Raw genomic sequence first — 24,604 nt, forward strand, 5'->3', positions numbered from 1 at the left:
TAATGCAGTGGGTGTAAAATGTTGAAGAGTTGGCGATATGGCTGATTTACTGGGTGCAAACCTCTTGAAGCAAAGTGTCTGCCTTGTTGGGTTTGATGCAGCACAAGACAGGTGACAGAAGACGCACTGGACCTCATACAGCAACAAGTTTACGTCCTTGTCACAACTCGATTTTTTTTTTTTTTTTGCTCCATCACAATACAAAACAAAACTGCATAGAAACCGAAGATGAAATGTTCCACCGGTAAGGGAGTGAATACTCATGACAATTATAGATCTACCTATTCACAGTCCCCGTGCTCATTCGTCTCTCAGTCTGAGAGTTGCCAGTTCGATTCCCCATCTCGCCCCGTCCACATTTCGAATTGTCTTTGAACAAGAGTCTGAACCTCAAATTTCTCCCAATAGATGGATTGAGCGTTTGCATAGCGACTGTGTTCATTTTGTGTCATCTACTAAACTGAAAGACCAACGGATTCAAACCAGCACGCTTCAGACCTCGCTTTCACGTTTCAAGTGAAAACGTGTTCCAAATAGATTTCACGTTTACACGAAACCTTTTTGAACTTCATGTCCGTCTTCAGGGAAACAGCAGAAACTGTGAAAACAATGGCGTTCGCACGTTAGGCCACTCGTGAGAGCTGACGTTTATTTTTTCGCAATTAAATGACACACATGCACGCAGAAAACAATACGATGTGAACTATGGAGTTAAGATCAGGCCAAAATCTCACAAACACGCAGAACATGTTTTCACGCCCAATGGTGCACACATATCGACACATATGCAATCAACTCACACGGCACTGCCATCAGGAGGTGCAGTTGATTCTACTTCAGGCCTTCAGGACGATTTTACCCCCAAAATCTTTCTTCAAGTCCGCCAGCAGTAGCGACTGACCTGCTGCTACTGAACTGGAATCACACGGATACCTGCTCAGAAGGAGAAACACATGTTTCGGGGACTAAATTTTACACAATGAGCAGGCAATATGGCGGAATTAAATTGAATCAACAGTGCCACCTCCTGCACTGGAGTACGAACTACACGTGAGTGTGTGTGTGGATCAGAGTGCTTTTTTTGTACAGATTTGCAAGGGTGGACAATTACTGCCAAAAGTCATGTGACATCGTTCTAAAAGTTGTAGTTCGGTGTTGGCTCGGTTCATCAGTAATGAACACTCGATCAAAACTGAAGCTGTTGGTGGGATTCTCATTCTCAATCTGATGTCCGATTTTCTTACTAGCTTTCTGGAAGGGCTGGATCGGCTCTGTTTCCTTTCGACTTGAACACACACCATGATGGAAGATTCTTCTATTATTTTTTTGTTAAAGTCAAGAAATCCAGCAGAAGATTCAATAAAAAAACACTCTCCCAGTAACTACAAAATCACTCCAACTCTGTCTTTCACAGGTCAAAATGGCCACCCTATATTTGATAAGCCCCTCCCACAAGGCGTGACAAAAAAATAATACACAAATAGGCATATTTGTGGTCACTGGACACAAGAAAATCACATTGCACACCCCTGAAATGAAACTCATAAAGACCTAATTACTTCAGTATATTTCTGAGGGCAGTGGAGTGCTCTCCACAGCGTCGTGGTGAGTGTCGTGGATACGTATGCATGTGAACCAATGCGTCAGACTGCTGAGTGTGACCCTCGACTGAACTACTGAACGGTTAAGAGGAATCCCGGTGAGGTTTGGGAGAGGTGTAGAGAACCAGAAGGACTGAGAAAACGCCTACAGTGATGGGATCGCTCATGTACTCACACGTGTGCAGAGCTATTTATGACAGCTGTGGTTTCAAGAAAGTTGTTTCCCCCATTTCCACAAAGACGCAGTTGGGGAATTTTCAAAAAGCTGCATTTTCCCTTTTTTTCTACGGAGACAGTGTTTTTCAAAAGTTCCACCTTGGGAGCCATTTTCTAAAAGTTGCATTTTTCCGTGCACTGAGCACTCTTGTCATGTGAACAGAAGGCCAAAATGCACAGACATTTGCCACACCCACCCAAAACCAAGAGAGTTGAATTATAATTGGCAATGACGTCAAGCTTTATGAATTAAAGATGTCTTTTACAGTAATGAAGATGATGCGCCATATACAGTTAGTAAGTCTAAATCTGTGATTTGCTCCAAAGCAACAAAAAATAAAAAAATAATAAAAATAAAACAGCGGATTACTTGAACTAGATTCACATCAGTTGGAAGATTTAAAAATACATGAGCCTTGATGAAAGTGGCAATTTCTCCTCCACAACTGGTTCAACGAATTAGGAAGAAATGTGAGGTGTTCTGTGCTTCTGGTATGAGCTCTTAATGGATTGGAATAGTTTAAAAACTAAATTGGAAGGAAGACCTGAGATGAGATAAGATCACGTAACGTCGGGGATCATTTCGTCTGATCGTTCCACCGCACGACCTCAGATTGTGGTCTCATGCCAACAAATACATGTCAACAACACTACATTATGTTTCCGTAGCATTTAGTTCAATAAATGGTGGTTTTCAAAGGAACATGTTCAGTCAAGGTTTTCTTGTAGCAGAGAAACTCGATTAAAAAAAAAAAAAAACAGTCGAGAACTGAATCCTTTGGAGCTAATTTTGTAAAAGGCAACATGATGGAAGGAGATTATATGACTCATGTTTAATAGGCAGTAGTTTCAAAACAAATCACAACCTTTTTCTTTGACTTTCAATATTTCGCCGCATTTTCTGTCAGAAATATCACATAATAATGCCGCCAGTGATCAGAAGTGTCTTTCGGAGAGCTGTTCCTTTCTTCTTACCACCGTATTGACATCCTGGAGGAGGTTAAGACTTGACCTGCAGAACTGCAGTACTTCCAGACCCGACACAACAAGCAAGGACAACCAACACATGAATTTCATTTATCGGTTGATGCATTGATTTCGAGCATGCCAGACGTTTCATGCTGCAGCTCAAACCAGACAGATTACAGAGTGACTGAGACCAGTCGTATACCGCTGTGAGAAAATGCTGTATACTTACATAAAAGACTGGTCCAGTTGGGGTCATTATTTTGAGTTAAAACTGAAATATTAAGGCTATAAGCAGCGTGGCAGGCGACTTTAAGCAGTGTGTTTATATTGCATATACAAATACAAGAACTCATTTGTTCATTCATCATACATGTTGTACAACTTGTAAAACATGTATGATTACATTAGACACAAGTTACACAGACGTTTTCATCATGTTTCATCAGATGGCCTAATTTTATAGGTTATTATTGAAGTATTTCACCTCTCCAGCCCACTCAAGATGAAACTAATTATGATGTGTTTGACACTCAAACATCTCTTTAAATATTACAAGACTTGACCAGCCAAGAGTACTGATAAGATGCCCATTGGTTATAATTACCGTTTCTTCTAAAATCTTTTATTAAAGGAGTTGCAATCTTAAATTGTCATCCCTCTGTTATTTGAAAAATAATGTCTCATATCTGCCCTTAATTATTTTTTTTTTATAAATGTAATACATATTCTATCTTTTATTAAGGTATAACAAGAGAGAGAAAAATAAAACAATGCAATTTGAATGTCATTATAGCCAAGAAAATTAAATAGTCTAACGGTAGAAAGGATAAGTGATGCAGAAGGTCGATAGAACAACAGATATGAAAGTGAGGTATTATTCGTACATCATTGCACCACATTATCTATTCACGCAGATCGCCATCTTTCATAAAAGGAGTGGCGTCATGACAGACAACGAAAGTTTTAATGGGACTATATTATTAGCTACATACCAAGGTTGTTTTCTCAGACCGTGCGCGCCATGTTTGATTCCCTCGTCTCAGAAGTGATCGGAAGCGACAGATGTATGTTTGCAGATATTGATGAGGCTCCTTGAACTCTGTCAGGAAAACCAGAACCGGAGTGGACTGGCTCGACCTCCTCAAACAAGCCACTGCTCCGAATGGACTCCCATCCAACAGTTCTCATTAAGGTTGCTTTTTTTTGTCGTCCCCAATGTGAGAAGCATTCATAGTCACAGATAACCTGCTGGTGTAAAAACTGTTGACATTCAAAATAACCAATTACCCTTTTCAAAGGTCTCCCTCTTTGCAAATTATATTTTACACTCTTGGCAACCGGAATCCACAACTAGAGGGTGACCTTTGTGACTTTGTGAGGCAGTGGCTCGCTTTTTAACTTCTGTCACTTCACAAAAGCTTCCTGCGAGACATCAGGTAGAATATCCAGAGTACATCAACAAATGAAACAAGCCATGATCTCGGTGTCCTTCCAGCTGTGCTACACATTTCAGTTTAGTTTTTCAACCGTTGATTAGACAAAACTCCCAGTTTTTGGATCTATTTCATTGATTTATTTATCTTCAAAATGAACACAGTTCTTGCCTATGAAAAAAAAAAAAGTTGCAACCAACTTGACTGGCTTTCTAAAACTTGCTGCCCAAAGAAATCCTCCAGAAATTTACATCAGAAGATAATCCAGTTTATTGATGACTTCTCTGTGGATGGGTAATGGAGACAGATGAATGTATTTCCCTCGCCGCTTGCCAACAGAACGCCAAAATGTGCCTGGATTAATGTTTCACCTTTAATCGTTTACTTATGTAACTTCTTTTTCATTTAATTACTCTGTCTTAATAAAAAAAAAAAAAAAAAATCACGCAGTGTCTCGGTAACGCAGACCTGAGATTCTCGTGAGGGATGATTCTGTTTTTTTTTACAGCAAAACTTGGATATTTCAACTTGGCACTTGTTTTTAAGACCCGAAGAAAAACAGAAAAGCGGACAGCAGTACAGTCATGTACGTAATCATAACAAATCCCATTAGCAGAGATGTGGTCGGGGCTGAAGAGGAGCTGAAAACCTTTTGTGGCATTTTGAGCATCCGTTTACACAACAACGGTGCTCGGAGCCACTGAAAATGCAACTTGTTGAAAACGCTCGGACTCTGTCTCCATGGAAGCCAGAGAGAAAATGCCGTAGATGTCAAAAAGGCCCGTTACGGCTGCTGCCGTAGTGTTTGTTGTTGTGCATGTACGTGTGTGTGTGTCTGTGTGAGACGCGTGCATGTGTGGCTGGGATTTCTCCCTCTGTTTCACCTTCAGGTTGTCCAGTAAGGTGATAATTGAATCATTGGTTGGAGCACCTGATGGTCGGGGAGGACACGGTGGCGTCCAATCACGATGATTTATGGTGTTCCTTAGTTTTGTAGCAAATCCTTTTTAATTATTAAACACCTCTACTACCTTTAACATCTGGGTTTATGTTACTTCCATATCCTCCTTGTGAGCCGCGGACGTAACAAGGCCATTTTCACAAAGTTGCTGTGTCGAAACATTTCTAAAGTGGAAATGTGAAACGCATTTTCACGGGAAACATTGTGTTAACGGGGCCTTAACGTTAACTTGTTAACCTCATTTGAACCTCTTTTCTATTTTTTTTAATTTTTTATCTTATTTAACCTTTATTTATACAGGTGGGCCCCATTGAGACCCAGGGTCTCATTTTCAAGGGAGACCTGTCGATATGATGTGCAGCTAGAGAGCTGGTTCATTTGAAATCCCACAGTAAACTTCAAATGTGGAGATTGATCATTAAATCTTTTATCTTCCACTGTTTCCTGGAAAGCATGATGATTGTTGTGGGTGATGGAGGCGGAGCCGGAGTGGAGGATAGGCCTGATCTTTAGTGACACCCCTGCTGGTTTCCCCTTTGACCTGTTAGCAAGCAGCTGTTAAATTCCCACGACTACTTGGAAAGAACATTAAAGCACAGGCTTGGCTAAAAACAGTCCTTTTCTTTTTCCCGTTCCTGTTACTGAAAGGCGCTAACTGATGTAGATAGCACAATTGCCCGTGGTTGTTGTACAGATTAAAACACTGTGGAAACAGACACAGGCATAAATGCTAATATCACTAATAAATATGTAAATCGTGATGATTTAAAAGCCCAATTTAGCTCAGATTTGTGTCTATAATTACATTGCGACTGTTAGTATTTCCCATCTCCTCCATCGTGCTGTGTTTATGGATATAAGTTTTAATTGTGTTCGCTGGTAGGCATCGATAGACGTTACTGTTTCTCCCTCCAACCTCACTGCTGGCTGCCGGGGAGGAAAGGATTTTACATTGAAGTGAAGCCCGACGCGTGATCAGTGGAGGGAGTAATACTCACTCCCAGAACTCCCGCCAAAGGAAACTGGTCTGAAAGTCTGACTGTGGAACAGAAGGGAGCGGAACCCCCTCGGCGGTCCAAGTGGTGCGATTGATCAGCGAAACAGCCGCCTCCCGAAATGTACAACATGTCCCGTCAGTGGGCTCCAGCCAAAGGGCCACCGCAACATTTGTTGCCCCGGGGCGTACATTAATAATACAGCACTCCTGGGAGCGGGAGCCCGTTTAACTTTTAATATTTGTTTATTGTAATTTGAGTGACTGACCCTTTTAATAGATCAGGAGAAGATTCGCTGTTTCCCTTCTGAGGGGAAAATGTCCTACAACACAATATCAGCCTAAATTGTCTGACATAAAACACTAAATTTACCGTGTAATGACAATCTATCTCACTCCAGCAGCTGACTGCACAGTGTAATACATTTGTATTCTTCCTATGGCCGCTCGCTGTCATATTTTGGAAGCTCCATTAATGATTATCCAAAGCTATAATCTATAGGTAATTACAGGAAGCATCCATGCGCACAATAAATTCCCCGCTACCTATTTGGAGGCTGAAGGGTTTGATGCAGTCATTAAATATTTTCACTGTCATGTGAGTATCATTATTATGAGGTTTTAAATAACAATGAAATGTAGAATATCCTCAGAAAGATTATCTTCTGCCTCATATACAGTGTGATGTGAAGCCTGCCTCGGCGAATGCAGGAAAAATCACACGGGATGATTTGCTGTCGGATCTTGACTGATCCTGCCTGCGTTGGGGGGTAATTTATAATTATGAGCAATTAGTGAAGTTGCAGCTGTTTTGCCATGTGCGTGAACGCTTGCTACTGCGTTTGGAGGCACGTATACGAACTGCTGTGAGGCGGCAGGTATTTAATAAACTCCGAGGAGGGACTCTAACAAACAGCTGTACACAAGACACCGAGCTCCAGCTCCTCAACGTTTCATTAAAAAGCCCAGATTACCTTCATTGCTCGGTTCTGTAATTACCCTCACATGTTCCAGACTCTTGTTTTCATGAGATAAAAGACATGATTAATGTAAAGTGGGATAAAACAGGGTGTATCTTTTTAGTTCTTCCATTTTTCTTATGCACCTTTTTTTTTTTTTTTTTTACATGTTATTAATTTGGGCATTGTGTCAGGCGGTTTCTGGTAGCAGTGTGAGAGTTGGCTGAGTTGCAAAGCTTACCCCAGCACGCTCCCTGTCACACACACATCCACCGCCTGCCCCCGCCTCCCTCGTCTCTCTGTCACACAGACCTTCAGGAATCACTCGCACCCTCTCGTGTTCCCTGTCGCACTCTCCTGGCAGCCTCTCCAAACTCTTTTATTTTCCGTGGGGTTCCAGGTTATGTTGAACCTGCTGCTTTCTCCCCTGCAGCGGTCCCTGAGACCCACAGGCTGCTGCTCGCTTCAATCTGGCTAACAAAGGAAAGACCTCTGTCTTTTCCTCCTCGCATTCACTGATTTAAATGTCTACTTTCTGGCAAATATCAAGCGGGAGAGGGTCTGTCTGTGTGCACACTGTGAAGTCTGGGGCAGGAGTTGAAGTAGGAGGCATGCCAGGAAATTGTCTAAATCATACCAGAGAATCCCAGGAAATAAGTAAAACAAGGTTGTTGTAGTGAACATGGCGCTCATAGATGACTGGCACTGAATTGCTCTGTGACTGCACCAAATTTAAGAACTGTTTTAAAGTGATGGTTTTGTTAGTGTATCGTATAATCTCTTGGTCTTGGCTACAGCACTAGGTTTGGATACCAATGTTTATGACCAGTCACTAATGAATTTATGTCCACTGACAAGTTAAGGCAACTGTAAGAATATTAAAAAAGACAAAATTGTCATCTCTTAAATTGGAGCCGCTGTGTCATGGTCAGTGTATTTCAAAAGTGGTCCAAGGATAGCCTGTGTGGTTTAATCAAACAGACACGTTCAGTCCAAATGTATAATTTTCTGTGACCATGGCATAAAAGAAACCGGTACACGATGGCAATCCTGTTGATGTATACCTCTGGACCTGGGTTAAATCAGCCATTTTATACAGATGTATGCAGAGGCCTTGGCTAATTGCATATTTTGTTTCATTTCCTTTAAGCATTAAAACCCTGCTACTTTTCATGTCATGCCCTTCATCAATGCATTAAGCCTTAATTGATACCTCAGGACTCAGAAGCCATGCTAAGAATTGCCATTACTAAGTGCCAGCAGATGGTTCCCGGGCTTGATAAATTCTCCTGCCGCTCCAACCTCGTGGTAACTCTCAACAACCCAGCAGCTACAAAGCAACTGAAAGAAGACCTGGAAATAAAGGTAATTGATGCTGACAAAGAAAAGGAAAAGCCATAATAAATTATCAAAGTGCTCCCAGCTCGCAGTTTCTATCGTCTGAAATGTCATTAAGAAGTGGCAGTTAAAGCAAGATGTGGAAATCGGGACCCAAAAAACCTTTTAGATGAAGGCGAACCTCTGCTGGGTAGACCACCACCTCCACTCCCCGATCTCCCAGTGGAGCTGTAGGGAGCTTTAGAAGTTTAGGAGTGTTTGTGCATTAGTGCCGTACATGTACTGTGCACTAACAGGCTCTAAATGGAAAAAATCATCTGTCTTCAAAGTCATTTTTCTAAGTCAGCGACATGAAAGGGCATTAACTTTTGAAGGAAGGCTCTCCTCTGCAGCGTTCGGAGTCGGCCTGTTTTTTCAGTTTGCACAAACTCTTGCAGGCGACTTCAGGCCTCCTTGTTTCTCCTATTAGGGCTCCGGTGGGAGCAGCTACGCCTGCCTTTATTCCTCTCTCCCACCGTTCTGCTCGAGTAGGCCGCTTCGGTTACTCCGTCTCCCTCAAACCCAGACAGAATAACTGAGCTAACAAAACCGACTGCTCGTTTCATTTCCAATTTAATGGATACTGCCCCATTTAAGCTTCATTTTGCCATTACTGCTCTGATATTAACCAGCTTAACTCCATATTCTCATACATCATTGTTCCTTATGTCCAATTTAGTGTGTATCCAAGACTGACTGTCCCTCCTATCTCTGCATGTATGTGCAGCACTGGCACTAAAAGAAGCTTTTACCATAAATCTGCTGTTTTATACAGCTCCATGCTTTTTTGCTGTACGTTAGGATTACAGCTGACTCCAATTTCCAAATTAATCGGTGTAAAATAATGGGTTTTAAGTGTGTAAAAGGTACTTCATTTCAATATTGTAACGCCAGTGAGTCCAATTAATCACAGTTGCGTGATGGGCTCCTCGTGACTAGTAATATGTCACGTACCTCTGTGCCCTGAAAGTATTTTTAATTTTATGTGCCTTAAATCTGAGCGAACACACTCAATAATGTAATATATCACGCATGCGGTAGTACCCTCGGATTCTGCTTGCCTAAGCTCGATCGCACATCGCCCACTTGAAAATCCTTTGGCTCCCGTGTCAGAGAGGGAGGGAATCGGGAGGAGGGAAAGGGAGTCGGCCTTCATATGAGCCCCCAAATTATGTAAAATACCTAACTCCGTATGTAGTATAGATTTATAAAGCTCCTTCCAATCAGTCATGACTCTTCTCTTATGTTTTTTCAATCAGGCCAGGCCTGGACCTTTCTGTATTGCATATCATGTGAATAGAAGTGGTTATAAACAGCAGTGATTCCTGATTATCTCCACAGTGAACAACCAGTGAAACTTGATGCAATATGTCTCCTAATGTGAAAAAGTGTAATTCTTCAGCCGATCCATATCGCCATTAAAAGCTGCCATGGAGCACCCTTCCGATAAATGTGTCTAACCTGTGCTACAGAATAACATTTAATAAGAAATGCTAGACATATTTTGTTTTCTCGCACACTTTTCATTTCTTTGAAGTGCCCCGGCGTACGGCCTTAGCGCCGATGGCCAACCCACTTGGGCACTCTGGGTAATAGCCTCTGCATCAGTGCTCAGAGCGCTGCGCATTCAAATGAAATATCAACTTGTCGCGCCGCCAAAGGAAGACGACAGCTGACTCCGGCGGGCCTGCCAGAGCCCACTCGGTCCTGAGGGACGGTGGGAGAGAGAGCAAACGGGGAGGGGAAGGGGGTTAGAGCGGCGGTGGCACTGAGGTGGAGGTGGTGGGGCGAAAGCCACATCGCTTTTATGCCATTTCACAAAAGGTTGCCATCGGAATGCGACCCCAGGTGAGGTAATTGGAGAGAAGATTTATTTTAGGAGATTATGTCGCAACTTTTCCTGCTTTGTGCATTTGCAAGACCCATTTTGGTTGACATTTACTGCCCGTGTTTGGGCTTAACTTCAACAAACTACTGAGAGTCGGGGAGGTTGTTGCGCCCCCGGGACGCCTGAGTGCTGAACCTGCTTTTTTAATTGATATTTATTGTCTGCAATTGTGGCTTTATCAGACACAGATTGTGTTTAGGCGTCCTTTGCTAGGAGTGCAATAACAGAGATGGCAATCTGCTCCCGTTAGATTGAAGTCACCGCGATACATCTTGTGCTTCTCAGAGAGCCCCGTCGCACAGGCTTAAGTGGAATGCACATGGTAATACTCATAAGAATTACACCATCGATCAGGCTCATAATTAAGGCTTGGCTGTTGCAAACATTGTAATACCCAGGGTTGTGCAAGTTACTGAACGATTGATACTGGTGGCAAGTTGTGTTTTTAAAAGGTACAGCGGGGACTGACTTTTCTTGTAACTGCAAATAAAATGTTAATAGTTACTTGGAAATGGAAATGTTACTTGGATTGTGATGTCTGTGTGACATTAGCTGAGCTGCCAGCACAACTCCGATCAGTGTCATGATTAATTCACTCGATTCAGGTCAGCTGAAGTTTCGTCATTTAGTAGGGAAACGCTTTAGAACCTGGAAGTCGGTACTTTTTGAAAGAAATTAATAATGAAGGGATGACTCAAGGAATGGCCGCAACAAAACAGCTGAGATCAACTACGAGATGATGACAGCTGCAGACAAGTTGCACGAACCTCGTCAAATATTTATTCAAAGCTGCCGATATGTTACAGGTGCACTGGATACACACTGATGTGAGAATTTCTGAGGTTTTTGAAGATTACACTCCACCAGTGCACAGGAGTTTGGAGAAAAAGTAACATTAAATAGGAGCTTAGCTGAATTCAGAACTAGAAGTAGGACAGAGAGACAGCAGCTCTGCAGCTCGACAACTGTTGAAGCCCACCACGAATGTAATAAATAGTTTTTCTGCACATGTGTGAGCAGACAGACAAGAACAACAATGTTTGCCTCCAGAGTATCATGACTCCCAGTCCATATTCTCCTGGGATTTGGTATTTTTAGAGAAATTGGAACCACCTAAAACTTTATTAATTCATTCATCAATAATTTCATAGCTTTAATCACTTACTAGTGCAATACTGCCAAAATGGAATGTTATTTCAAGAGGGCAATGCTTCATAATGCAACTGTCTATGCAGACACCAATGTGTATGCATACCAATTGATGTGATAGAGTATTTGTGGATTTAAGCCCATTTTAGACAGGTTTTAATCTCTGAAACATTTGTTGTATTAGTATTTGTCTCTGCCTTCTAAGAATCTAAAGGCTGTTGGTGTTGTTTTTTTGTTTTTTTTACCCGGCACATTTCCTCTGGTTAGAAGTGTCATTCTCATCCATCACAGAGGTTAGTGGAAAAGGCTTGTGTTTCCTCCTTGCACACAGTGTCTGTGTCACTCTGCTTTGCAGCAACACCACAGGCCACCTCTCCTCACTGGTAACTGCCTGTCTCCACCACTGCAGAGCAGTAAGTCATTGTTAAACTGGATCCATCCGCTCCTTCACTTTCAAGTTTTTAGCTGAAAGGGAGAAAGCGTTGCATAAAGTAGCGATATTTCCTGAGGGACTTGACTAGAGGTAGATTTAGATTGTTGACTGCCGACGTTTATCCCGCAGCTTACTCATTTCTTATGAAAGCAAAACAAAAGGTGGCTGACTCAAAGCGAAGTTACACCCGTGGCATTTGATCAAACATTTGCTCACTGTATTATAATAATGACCTTACCTCAGCTTACCCAGCGAATTCCAACATTTTCAGGCCAACTAAATGGCTGTCAGCTCGCAGCAGCCCGGCAGATTTGTAGCAGTCGGGCCCCAACTGCAGCTACTGGAGCCAAAAGGCAAGATTTATGGTGGTGTCTAGTGGCTGTAGTAATTATGACGGCAGAAATGTGGGGAGGCTGGAAACAAGGTGCAAGATAGGACAGGAGGATGGTGCTTGAGTCCCATATGAAGCCTATTTTATTAATTTTTAAAAGTTTGTGCGTCGATAATGTAATGCAGTCGAAGTGATTAACATAAGTACCTCAGCCAAAAGTATGATGTCTTCCCAAAGAGAAGCGAGGAGAAAGAGTGCCTAAACCGAACGATGAATTTATGTCACAAGGAAACAAATCTTTTTATATTCATCATTATATTTAAGTGCCCAGGCGTAGCCAAATCACAACTGTAACTTAGTACTGATAGCACATTTGAAATTGTTTCTTACATTATGTTCTTGTTGCTACAGTGACTGTTTTCTTTTTCTATATCTAATCGGCATTGTTTTGTTTTCTTGATCCGTGTTGGTCTGATGGTAGTCTGTGCTGGTAGGGTATCAGCTAAACCAACACCAAGCCGACATCAAACACATGTCAGACCAAGTTATGCTGGATTTTGTAATTTTGCCATTTCTTTGAGAGGACGGTGATAAAACATGTCTTTTACCACGACAATGAAGGTTCCTAATACCGGCTGAAGAAAGATCTATAACAATTGGGAAATTCAAGCATTATCTGCTGCAGCTGGTGTCTTGCAAAGAGTCATTGGAAGTGCAACATGCATGTCATCCAATTTTGGATTTTTGCAAAATTTAGCTTGCATGTTCTCCCTGTGCTTTTTTTGCTTCCTCCCACCATCCAAAGACATGCTGTCTCGGTTATGCAGTGCTGTAGCTTGGATATGAACCTTCAATTTTAGTGACCGTTAGCTAGGATTGCCTCCTGCTCCATGGAGCAATAACATTGTTAAAACAGGTACAGAATATGGATAGATAAATTATGGATGCATTCACATTTGAACGTATATAATTACATGTTTTTGAAGGTTGTCAGACCTATTTTCTTTCAAGAGAACAGTTTCATTAAAATATGCTCTTTGATTGTCAGATGCACACAGCACTGTGGGAGTCCTCAGGTTTTTCATATTCCAGTCTTATTATTCACTTCTATGAATTCCATCCAGGTTGTTATTTTCATCATAATAAAAATGCCATCAATGAGTATATATATCTTAGCCTTCATCACAGAGTTTGTTTAACAGGTTGTCTGGAACTGCATATGTGAAAAAGTAGCACCGTTTGCAGGAAGAAGTTACAGACTTGGATAAATTGCCTGAAGTGAAGTCACTTTCTGGCTGCAGTCTTCCAAATCAAACAAAGTCCTCTTCCCGCTCCTCAAAGTCACTCAGGAATGAGTGACGGGAGCACTCTTGAGACCTGAAAAGCTTTAGTTTTGCGATAATTGCATGCATGCCGCTTGCAGTGCTTTTTGCTGTCTTCTGCCGGTGTTGTTCGAATCTTCGGATTTAACTTCCGCAAGATATGAAATCTCCCCAAACCCGCCTCTGGCTCCGATCGGTCACGCTTTACTGGGAGGAAAGAGCCAGGTAAACAGATGTGTGTGGCTTACCACGTAGATCAAATCTCTTCTGAGGGGGAACAGATTTAATAGCAATGCCTGCCTGGGCTTGCTGCACTTTATTTATAGTTGAACTACTAACTTCATGGGTTATACCATATATTTTAAAGGTTTTTTCTCCCTCCCATTAATGATTGCGCCCGGGCAGTCATGCTTTCAATTCAAATCGACAACGATTTCCACTTTTCTGCAGCGCACCTTCATGAACGCCAGATATTGCCAGCCTCTACACCCAAGTGATGCCTTTGTGTAGCACCACATTTAATGATTGGTTAATCAATCTGCACTGAGTAAATGTCTCTCCTCATTCTTCCCTCCCACAGGAAGCCAGTGTACACATGTCCAGTCGCTTTTTATTACTGTTCTGTCCACACAAAAATCCATGCTTGAGCCAATGTGCGCGCTCATTCAAGACTCTGTCGAGTGGACGTGTCAATGAGCCCGTAGTCTAAATATTTTGAGATTTCACCGCTCTAAAGAAAGTCTGAACAACTTCAATTTGTCTTGTTTTTTTTTAGGGATCCATGCACAGGAAAGTTCCGAATGTACTTTTTCGTGGTAGGACAGAGTGAGGTGTGCCTCAGGGGGTTCACAGCAGACCTTTTAAAATGCTCCAGTGAGATTATCATTTAGGCAAAACTGATGGCTGCGTGCGGCGTCGCGGGTGCTCGGCGAGTGCACCGAGCTGTTATTGGAGGTGATGGAAGTGGCGGTGCATCTATTGCTCGGAGGACTCAAGAGAATTATTTATAGCACACATTTTCACTTTGCGTGTATCTGCACTTGCTCTCGTGCTCGCACTATCATAGACTTCATTTGTCGCCATCCCACCCTTACTAACCCCCCCACTTCACACTTCTGCCACTGTGCTCGCCCTTCTGGCACAAACCCTTCATTCATTAAACGGTGTCTTCCTTTGTGTTTTCAGAACGAGGTCGTGTTTGTTTGTGGGGTTGGTGTAGCTGCTGGGATTTATTAAAAAGCTGTAAACTGAATGGTTCTTGAAATGCAGCTTACAAGACGCACCGATATTCTCACACCGAGACTGCTCAACGGCTTCTCAAACTGAAAATGCTAATTATGGAATTATTCCGGCAACAATGGATTGACGGGACCAGAGACTTCATTCTTGATTCCTTTTGCGATTACAGCTTTCAGTTTTCTTTAGTGTTGAGATTAAAACATACTTTTTATGAATGAAATGTCAGCAGTGACGTTTTCTTTCCAAGGATGTCCAAACTGTTATTGGAATCAAATCAATGTAATCTTGTCCGTCAATGCCCACTTTCATGATTTGACCAATAAGTTGCCCTTTTCTTCATATTACTTATTATGTTGTACTTGCTATTTCTGATAAACAGAAAGCCACTTTATTCCGAAATTAATATTCTCATCAACCTTTTCACTTATTCAAAAGGTATTTCTCAAATTTCTAATTGGAATCTACACTGTTCAGTGTTTATATGTGTACTTTAAATTCTCTTCAATAACGACAGGAAAACTTATGGCAAAAATATCACAAACTATTTATTCTAGAAATGGAAGACACAGTCAGCAAAGTCCACTTTTCAAATAATTGTTTTCTTTCTTATCACCAGGTTCTCCACTTCAGTTTTTTCAAAGGTCATGTTGTTTACTCCCGCGACTCTGAAAAGGAGAAGTGGCATAGAAAATGGATGGATGGATGGATGTTGCTTACTGACAAGGCCTCAGTCCCTTCAAAAGCATATATTGTAATACGTTTTGTGAGCAGCCAATTTTATATTTTATTGGACAGTATTTTGACCACATAAACTCTCTCGAAGGACTAGTTTGTTTTTTTGACCATTTTAGCCAGACTCTTCATTCAATTCAATTCAATTCAAGCCAAGTCAATTCAGGTTTATTTATATAGCTCCAGTAATTTCTACGCACTTTTGCTAAGAAAAACCCAACAGATCCACGTGAACAAGCTGAAGCAACTGTGGAAAGGAAAAACTCCCTTTTAAAAGGAAGAGACCTGCAGAACCAGGCTCAGAGGTGGGGGCTTTCTGCTATACCGGTTGGGGTGAGGGGACAGAAAGAGAGGAAAGGATGGGACAGATTGATTAATTTGCCGATTAAACTCAGGATTGCTCCGCTTGCTGCAGATGGGTGGGGCTTCAGACCACGAACATAAGTAGTCCTTTTGAAAGTTCCACAAACACTGGAAGTGTCCTCAGCAGCGCTGAGCCTATTGAACATATCGACCAACATACCATTTGTTTTCATTGATCTCCTTTGTGTTTTGATCAAGACGCATTTGTCCCATTTGCACCACATTGGGTTCATCTTGCTGTGAGGGATCGACTCTTTTCAAGTCTTGTCTCAAGTCAGCCCATTTAGAATGGGTCAGAACAAAGGAACCTGTTAAACTCCTTGAAGATAAGTGCATGGGACTCTGAGCACCAGCACTCAGAGCCAAACCCTCAGGGTCAAAGGCAGGCCACATCTCAGACAGGCGATTTACACATCGGCTGTCAATTTAGAGACCTGTTGGAGGAAAACAGAGTAGCTAGAAAAATCACACAGGTCGGCTCAGGTGAGGGTTTATTGTCCTGTACCATCTGTCCGACCCAAACGTTTTCGCAATGTGGTTCACTTGGATGATTCTTAACGATTACAAAACCTTTTACCAGGTGGAGCAGCGAACAAATGTTGTCGTTTCGCATGCGGCTGAACAGTGACTTGACATTTCCGCGTTGCTCATTCAAATGGTGCATCGGTTGTGATGTGTAGAGCTTCAGAGGAGGTGTGTGAGTGCTTCATGGCACTCACTATGTAATTGTCATTGAAACAAAGCCCTTTAGATTGCTCAATGATATGCTTCAGCACACACTCCCTGAATGTTGTTCCGCATGCTCCGAGGTCTGTGCACACACTTTACGTTCATGTCTTTGCAGTAAATACCAGGGCGTAATATGGGCTCGGCATTGGTTTATATCGCAGAATCCTAATTTGGCGCCTAACTGCTGACAGAAAGATACTGTACACCTATGATAACATATTTTATTACAACAGAGATCTACTTTCAACGAGTGAAAGTCAAGAGACGGACGTCAGGCTGGAGATACAGCAGAGTGACACTGCGATCCTACAGCAGATCTGGCAGCTCCATGGGTGTTTGCTCCCCATTTTAGCATGAAATTGTCACTGTGCTGTGTGGAAACCCCCAAGTTGTGGTATAATGATGCATAGCTGTGTTTTCTGCCACACAATGGAGGGATTTTCTTCTTCTTTTCTTTCTTTTTTGTTTGTTTCAGCCTATTTTTTCAGCTGGCGACAGCCTGTTAGTGATTCACTCTGTACCGGCTGCATCTGCCCTGGAACTTTACTCAGTGTTAAAGTGACACAGTAAAACTAGTGACTGACAGTTATCAGGTGCTTCACATTCTGTCCAATTACACAAGTTCCATGTATCCATCAATGTCGATGGTATGCAAATGTAGTCATCTCTATGTTCATAATATTCAGCCAAGCAGTAACTCAGTCTTCAAGAGTTCCACATCCCTCCAGTGATACGATTCATTTCTGGTTTGGTATTCATGTCATTCACTCGCTGTCATTTTGAAGACCTTGTCCCAAAGTCAAAAAGCAACTTCTCATGCATGTCCAAAACAAGTCTGAACATTCTGAGGCCTCTGTCAGCGCCCGTGTTTCTCTTTGCAAGGACAGCTGGTAGTGCGAGACCTTGTGGAGTGAAGACATTCCTGCAAAGAAGGGATATTTTCCTCAACGTTGACCGCTTCAAAGGACTGTTTTATTAAAGCATGTCTCATGTTAGTCATTGACCTCACAAGTGAGGTGATCCAAATGTCAGGTCAAAGAGTTCTGTGCGAGAGCGAGCGAGAATATCAAGTCCGCGTTGAGCTGAGCAACGTTTTTTTATTCAACGTGCTCTTCTCTGCATGTGTGGGTTATATGTCAGGGGTGTGAAACATAAGGCACGTGGGCCAAAGTTGGACAGTGAAGGGTTTTTCTCTGTCTGGGAGAGGATGAAATCAGTCGGAGCCGAAGTCCAGCAGAAAGGATGTCTTTTATTACAAGATGCGCAATCAGGGGGCAGATTCACACAGTTCAGAGTCTGTCAGTGAAAAAGCCGAAGCGGTTCTCATCCATCACTGTCTTATACTTTCTCTGAGGTGTGGTCACCATTACATCAGTTACTAAGAATCTTCTGAAGAGCAGCATTAAGCAAAACAAATCCTTAATAAGCGGCCTGGGCAGGGGTCATAATGACCTGTACCAGGTTCGTGCAGGCACCGCATTCCAGCAGGACACATCAGCAAGCAAAAGCTTCTTTTAACAGTGCATAGTATCACCAGTGTATTTTTCACCCTTCAACAGCAAGAGTCTCCAATCTTCCCCACTAAGCTACCAAAATTTTGGAGATAAATTTAAACGTCATTATCGCAGTAAAATGTCCCTGACACCCCTGGTTCTGACCAGGTTTCCTCCTACAGTCCAAAAACATGTCTGAATCTAATTAGAGAGTCTTCAGTGTGACTGGGAGTTGGCTCTCTGTCTTTCATAAAGTCTTATAAATAACAACTGGATTAATGTTCAGTCAATATGCACTTTGCCATAATATATACCGGTGTTAGGTGAGTGATAATTAAAGGTCATTTCTGTTTGTGCAATTCATTAATGGCGTTCTAGCATGAAGGTGGTACAAAAAGAAAAAAATGAACAGTCAGGCAAAAAAATGCAAACGATTCAAAAGTAAGTTAACTTTTATTCAGCTATGTCATTCCAATACTAATACTGTATGAAGACTGAAAAAAAAAAATAATCTCAAGCATCTTTCCACTTTTCCAAATGTCAAAACTGCAGCAACAAAACCAACAATAACATGAGAGCAGACAACTTGCAGAAGTTGAGAGAATATAATAATACATTTGAAAGCTGCCTTTGTTGAGAGATATAAATGTCCTTATTCTCAGCGTTACTCACAGAGCGATGCGAACGGAGCCCTGAGTCAAGGATCTGTCCCTTGACATATAGTGTAGTCACAATGCATTAAGCCGGCGACACATCTTTTAACTGGAGTTTGAGGAACGCGAAAATCAAAGAAGCCTGTGAGGATGAAGAACTGGCTGTCAAATAAAATCTGAAGGTTTTTACATCAGATTGACTGACAGTCACAGGCAACAGTATTTCACTCTTTTTGCCTCAATTCAATAAAATTTGTGTCCAGGAGCAGCCTTGTCACTTGTCACAACTTTTGCACAAATGATAACTTTTCTAATCCTCTAGATACTTATATGTGGAAATACTTGATTCGTGAACTTGGTTTCATTTATTACATATAGTGAAGACTTCGACAGATAATAATGCTTATTCTACTAATTCTAATGCATTTGAAATAGGTTCAGAATAGTTTATTGTCGTAATCAGTGTCGTATGTGGAAGGTAGGAGCTGAGAAAATGAATCACTTATTGCAGTATGTGTGTTTCTAGTCAATCAATTCCCTAAAACTGTATATTTTTTTAATTGACAGTTAGATTTTAGTTGCTACTAAGCTATCTAAGGCACATTTCAATAGAAAATGCATTGTTTTTTTTTTTTTCAGAAACGTTTTGCATATACATGGCAAATTGTTGAAAAGGATGTCTGTTTACATGGAAATGGCAGAAATGCTGAGAACGATGTGGTTTTCAGGCTGGGCCATTATAATGCTGAGTCCACAGACATTTTTATGGACAGATGACAAAAAGTGTGATTGCTGTTACTGGTGAATCACAGCCATCACTTGTTATGTAAAAACGAGGCCTAAATGCGGGAGAGCACTTTTTTTTGGTAACAATAACCGCCTTTTAAAAAGCATACATGTCACATGTAGAACAGTTGTGGTTGACAGTGAACTAAAAAAAGAGACTTCCACTGTTGTGATGCGTCACAATATTATTGTGCTGGTATTATTTAAAAGAAATGCACATTGCCTTTTCAACTGTATGTCAATATATCATGATTTATTCTTCAATTCTTCTGCATCCTCAGTACAAAGGCCAGGTTGATGAAGGGATTTTTCAGATAAATGACTATGCCAGTGGCGTATTGGAGAAACCTTTTGAAAAAAACATTTTTTTCATTCTTTTTTTTTTTTTTTTTTTTTTTATAACACACTGAAAAAACAACACACATTGTTATATTGTGAAGCAGTCGTCAGGTTAGGATCAAACTACAGAAATAAGAGGTTTGGAATAAAAACCAAGAAACGAAGCTCTGTTGTTCTACAATATTTCTTATGTCAGTGTTCATGATACATGCTTTTACCAGATGAACCGGCTGGCTCCGTCTCCTAAGTACTCCGGCCGTTCCAGGTTGCCCGTGGCAGCAATTACATATAACTCTACTCTGAAAGCTGACCTTCAATGTGCTGGTGGTTCGCAGGGATTGCTATGCCAGCATTTTTACAGGAGATATGACACACTCTGGTGGAAATCATAATTCTTGATAATGTAGGCCAGATTTAAGTCTTTAAAAGCTATTGTGTCAAAGGTGCTTGCTTCTCAAAATTTGGCAGTGCAATCTCTTAAGAAAAGGCCTTGGAGATGTTATGACTACAACACTGCTCTTTCTTCTGTCGTTTCAATATTATTGCAGCCAAATCAGACCGTTTCTGTGTACTGAATCTTCTAGATACTTTCAAATAAGGAAATGGCAAAGCATAGTGACTTAGGGCCTGATTTCCACATAAAGCGTGCTAAGTAGCTTGTTCATGCCACAGATTGCTTTTTTAGTTTGCATGCGTTTCGTGGGTGATTTACTATAAACTGAGATCACATGCAAAGAGGAGCTTTTAAATGGGGGTTTTGCCTGCTTTGACTCGAGTGTGTTTCGCTGAAAATGGCATGGCTTCCACGTTGGTGTGCTTTTAAACACCATGGAGGGATCAGCTGGAAGGCTGCGTGCTTACAAACACTGAAATATTTAGTTGAACATGTTGGTAGAGGAAGTTTCAAACATATCAGAGTCTTATGGTAAAAAAATCTGAATGGGACAAAAAAAACAAAGGCTAATCGTGTCAATATCTAATAAGTCTATTATCAAAGCTTGAGTGTGATTTTACTCACAACAATTAAAGCATCCATCCAAAACCCAAAGTGAGTGCAGTCATACATCACATTGGTTATTTTAGATCGAAATGTTAAATTGACCTTCTCTCAGTTTTCACCCAGTCTTTCCAGTGATCTGAGGGACATGGCTAGTATTCCATATTCATGGGAGCAAACATGCTGAACATACAGTCTGTTTCACATAGAGCCTAGAGTGCGTCCCATTAGTAGATCAGTTTCTACTGGGTGTGTGTCTGTGCGTATGTTTGTGTGTGTGTGTTCAATGCCACGTTTGCACATGATTCTATATGTGTAACCCTTTACTTGATTGGGCAGTTAGTCTGAGGAAAAGTGCTGACAATACTGTAATGCAGGATAAACCCAGATCTTGTCTCACTGCAAAGTCTTTATTTTTTTCTTCTAAAGACTTTCAGCTAAAAGAACTGCTTTTTCCCTTTTTTTTTCACCCCATTCCAATGTAGAGGTCATGGGCTTATTGCAAATGGCTGCAAATCTTAAGAACTGAATGAGAAAAGCTTCCGCTAATCTTGTGAAAACTGTAATTGCACATTATCTGACAAATCTTAGCTGTTTTTCAATTAGGCCATGAGTATCCTTTTAGCTTTATCTGAATGGATGTATAGAATTCATCCAGATTGAAAAATCCATGTTCGGGGGGCAAAAAAATTGCTTCAGAACAGTGATCATCCCAGTAAGTGTACTTGAGCAGGTTCTCATGCTCTGACCTGGCAGCTATTAATGATGAAAGGGGACAAAAACCCTGGATGCATTGGAGGGATCATTAGACAATTATTGAGACACAGCTACTGTTCCATTATCAGTGAAGGAGTAATTAAAGAAAAAATGGTGGTTTTTCACATTGTGTTCCCATTACCATGAGCATACAGGATGTTCTTCACTCTTACGAAAGATAATGAGGAAAGCAGGCTACCTGTGCTTGGTGAGGGGATGATGAAGTGCAATTCTAACCTAATTTTAATAGATTTTATATTAAGGTCCCAGTCAGCGTGTGCATGAAGATTTCATGATGTTTTTCAGAGTTTTGAGATTTTTTTTTTTTCTTCTGTAATAATTCTTCATGTGTCGGGGGAAAATTTATCCAGATCTAAAAAACTGTTCTGTGTATTCAATTGGAGTTATGTTCGTCTGATAAAACTCTTTTTTTTTGTGATGTCCATAGTTATTTTCTTAATGGTTATATTGACGGATACTGATCACATTTTTTTCTTTATATTCTCTTGCAGGTCCATTGTTCTGTGATGGACGGCTGGCGCACCTCCTCTTTCCTCTGCTCCTCCTCCTGCGGGCTCCCTTGTTATTCAGCTTTGGTGAGCGGACCTGTCCCAACAGCTGCCGATGTGAAGGGAAAACGGTTCATTGTGACACGTCTGGATTTCTAGATGTCCCAGAAAACATCACCGTCGGCTGCCAGGGCCTCTCCCTACGCTACAATGAACTACACACCCTGCTACCGTATCAGTTCGCTCACCTCAGCCAGCTCTTGTGGATATACCTAGATCACAATCAGATTTCAGCCGTCGACAGTCGAGCATTTCAGGGGGTCCGCAGGCTCAAGGAGTTAATAATGAGCTCCAACAGGATAACATCCCTTCACAATTCGACCTTCCATGGAATTCCAAATCTCCGTAGTCTGGACTTGTCCTACAACAAACTGGAAATCCTGCAGCCGGGCCAATTTCATGGCTTACGAAAACTACAGAACCTTCACCTGCGTTCCAACGGTCTCTCCAATATCCCAATTCGAGCTTTTCTGGAATGCCGAAGTTTGGAATTTCTGGATTTGGGCTACAATCGAATCAAGGCTCTCACCCGCACCACCTTTCTCGGGCTACAGAGGTTGATGGAGTTGCACCTGGAGCATAACCAGTTCTCACGGATCAACTTTTTTCTATTTCCACGTTTGGCCAATCTGAGATCGCTCTATCTGCAGTGGAATCGCATCAGGGTGGTCAACCAGGGCCTTCCTTGGAATTGGTATACGCTTCAAAAGCTTGACCTGTCTGGAAATGAGATACAGACACTGGACCCCGCTGTGTTTCACTGCTTGCCCAATCTACAAGTCCTGAACCTGGAATCCAACAGGCTGTCCAATGTGACTCAGGAGGCAGTGTCGGCATGGATTTCACTGACCACCATCAGCCTTGCTGGCAACATGTGGGACTGTGGGACTGGCATTTGTCCACTTGTTGCCTGGTTGAGGAATTTCCGGGGCAGTAAAGACACCACCATGATATGCAGCAGCCCAAAGTACCTGCAGGGTGAAAAGATAATGGAAGCCACAAGAAGTCACGGCATTTGCGAGGAAACTGATTACGTTTTGACGGAGACACCCTCACCCATGTCAGAGCTCATTTCTGAAGCAACTGCTGAACCGACCTTTGCCCCCACTAGCGGCTCTCCACCTATGCTACCAACAAGCACGTATGGTCCTCTACCACCGTTCAGACCTCGGCCCATTCCCAATCCTACCTTTCCGGGGCATGTGAGCAAAGATCCCAGAGACTCGGTGGTTCGCCCTCGACCCACCCACATGCCACCTCCAGAGATGGAGCACATGACTCTGCACAAAGTGGTGGTGGGCAGCGTGGCACTTTTCTTCACCATGTCCCTAATCTTGACAATTATCTATGTGTTGTGGCGGCGCTACCCAGGTGCAACAAGATTGCTGCAGCAGCGATCCATGGTGGGACGGAAGCGTCGCAAAAAGAGTCCCGAGCCAGAGCAGACCCTCAGCTCCCAGCTCCAAGAATATTACATGAGTTACAACCCTGCTGCAACACCAGAAGCATTGGAAGTGCTAGGCAATGGCACTGGTTCCTGCACTTGCACAATTTCTGGCTCCAGGGAGTGTGAGGTATGATTCATCGCATCAGCCTAAAAATACAAACTCAAAATCAAAATACGAGGCTCAACAGAGAGGTAAATCCTTTATCAAGTATACCCTGTAAAAAAAAAAAAAAAAAAAAAAAAAGAAACACTTTAAATCACAGTTAAGCACCCTTGACTCTTCATTCATAACACGCTTGACTTCAAATGTTAGATGTCTCCAATTATTCTCCCTTTTACTTTAGAATTGAGGCCTGAAGTGGAAAATAGAAAATAACTAATATGATCCCAGAGACAAAATCTACAACGTAAATGCAAACAGCCACAATGTGACAAGAACACAATGAAGAGCTCTGAGTTCTCCTAAATTAATTGAAAGTGGCTTTGATTACGATTTTCCACATGGCTTTTATCTCTGTATTTCTTTGCTATTTAAATTTCCATTTTGAAACCATGCTGTTGAAAATGTTCTTCATGGTGTGTTGACTTCAGGGGACGAAGAATAATTGGACACTGTCTGACCAATTTGTAGGCACTGCTCCACATTAGCCTTGCATGGCTCAGGTGTTGTCAAAGATTTTGTTCCATGTGTTGTATGCTTTGAGAACTGGTGGGGGTTGTGTGTTTATGGATACAATATTGTTTGCAAACAGAATTTATTTTTACTTAAAAATGAATATTTTATATGAAAACAAAGCATTAGTCTTTCATTAGGCTTTTTGCACACACACACACAAAAAAGAAAAAAAAATAGAATTTATGCAAAGCA

General features: G+C 41.7%; 1 protein-coding gene across 2 annotated transcripts in view; it reads left to right on the forward strand.

Annotated features, from left to right (window-relative positions):
• The window catches only part of LOC115382409 (leucine-rich repeat transmembrane neuronal protein 4-like), a 72,295-nt gene that overhangs the window by 7,676 nt on the left and 40,015 nt on the right, over nt 1-24,604 (forward strand). The window contains exon 2 of one of the 2 annotated variants that reach the window (XR_003930556.1): nt 22,233-23,928. Coding sequence is in view for 1 of the 2 variants with exons in the window: in XM_030084128.1 (XP_029939988.1) it covers nt 22,233-23,863 (1,631 nt within the window). In the remaining variant the exon portion in view is untranslated. The remainder of the gene's footprint in view (nt 1-22,232; nt 23,929-24,604) is intronic. The other variant, XM_030084128.1, reaches the window with a different exon arrangement.

Source organism: Salarias fasciatus, assembly GCF_902148845.1.
Source record: "Salarias fasciatus chromosome 7 unlocalized genomic scaffold, fSalaFa1.1 super_scaffold_4, whole genome shotgun sequence".
NCBI classification, from domain to species: Eukaryota; Metazoa; Chordata; class Actinopteri; order Blenniiformes; family Blenniidae; genus Salarias; species Salarias fasciatus.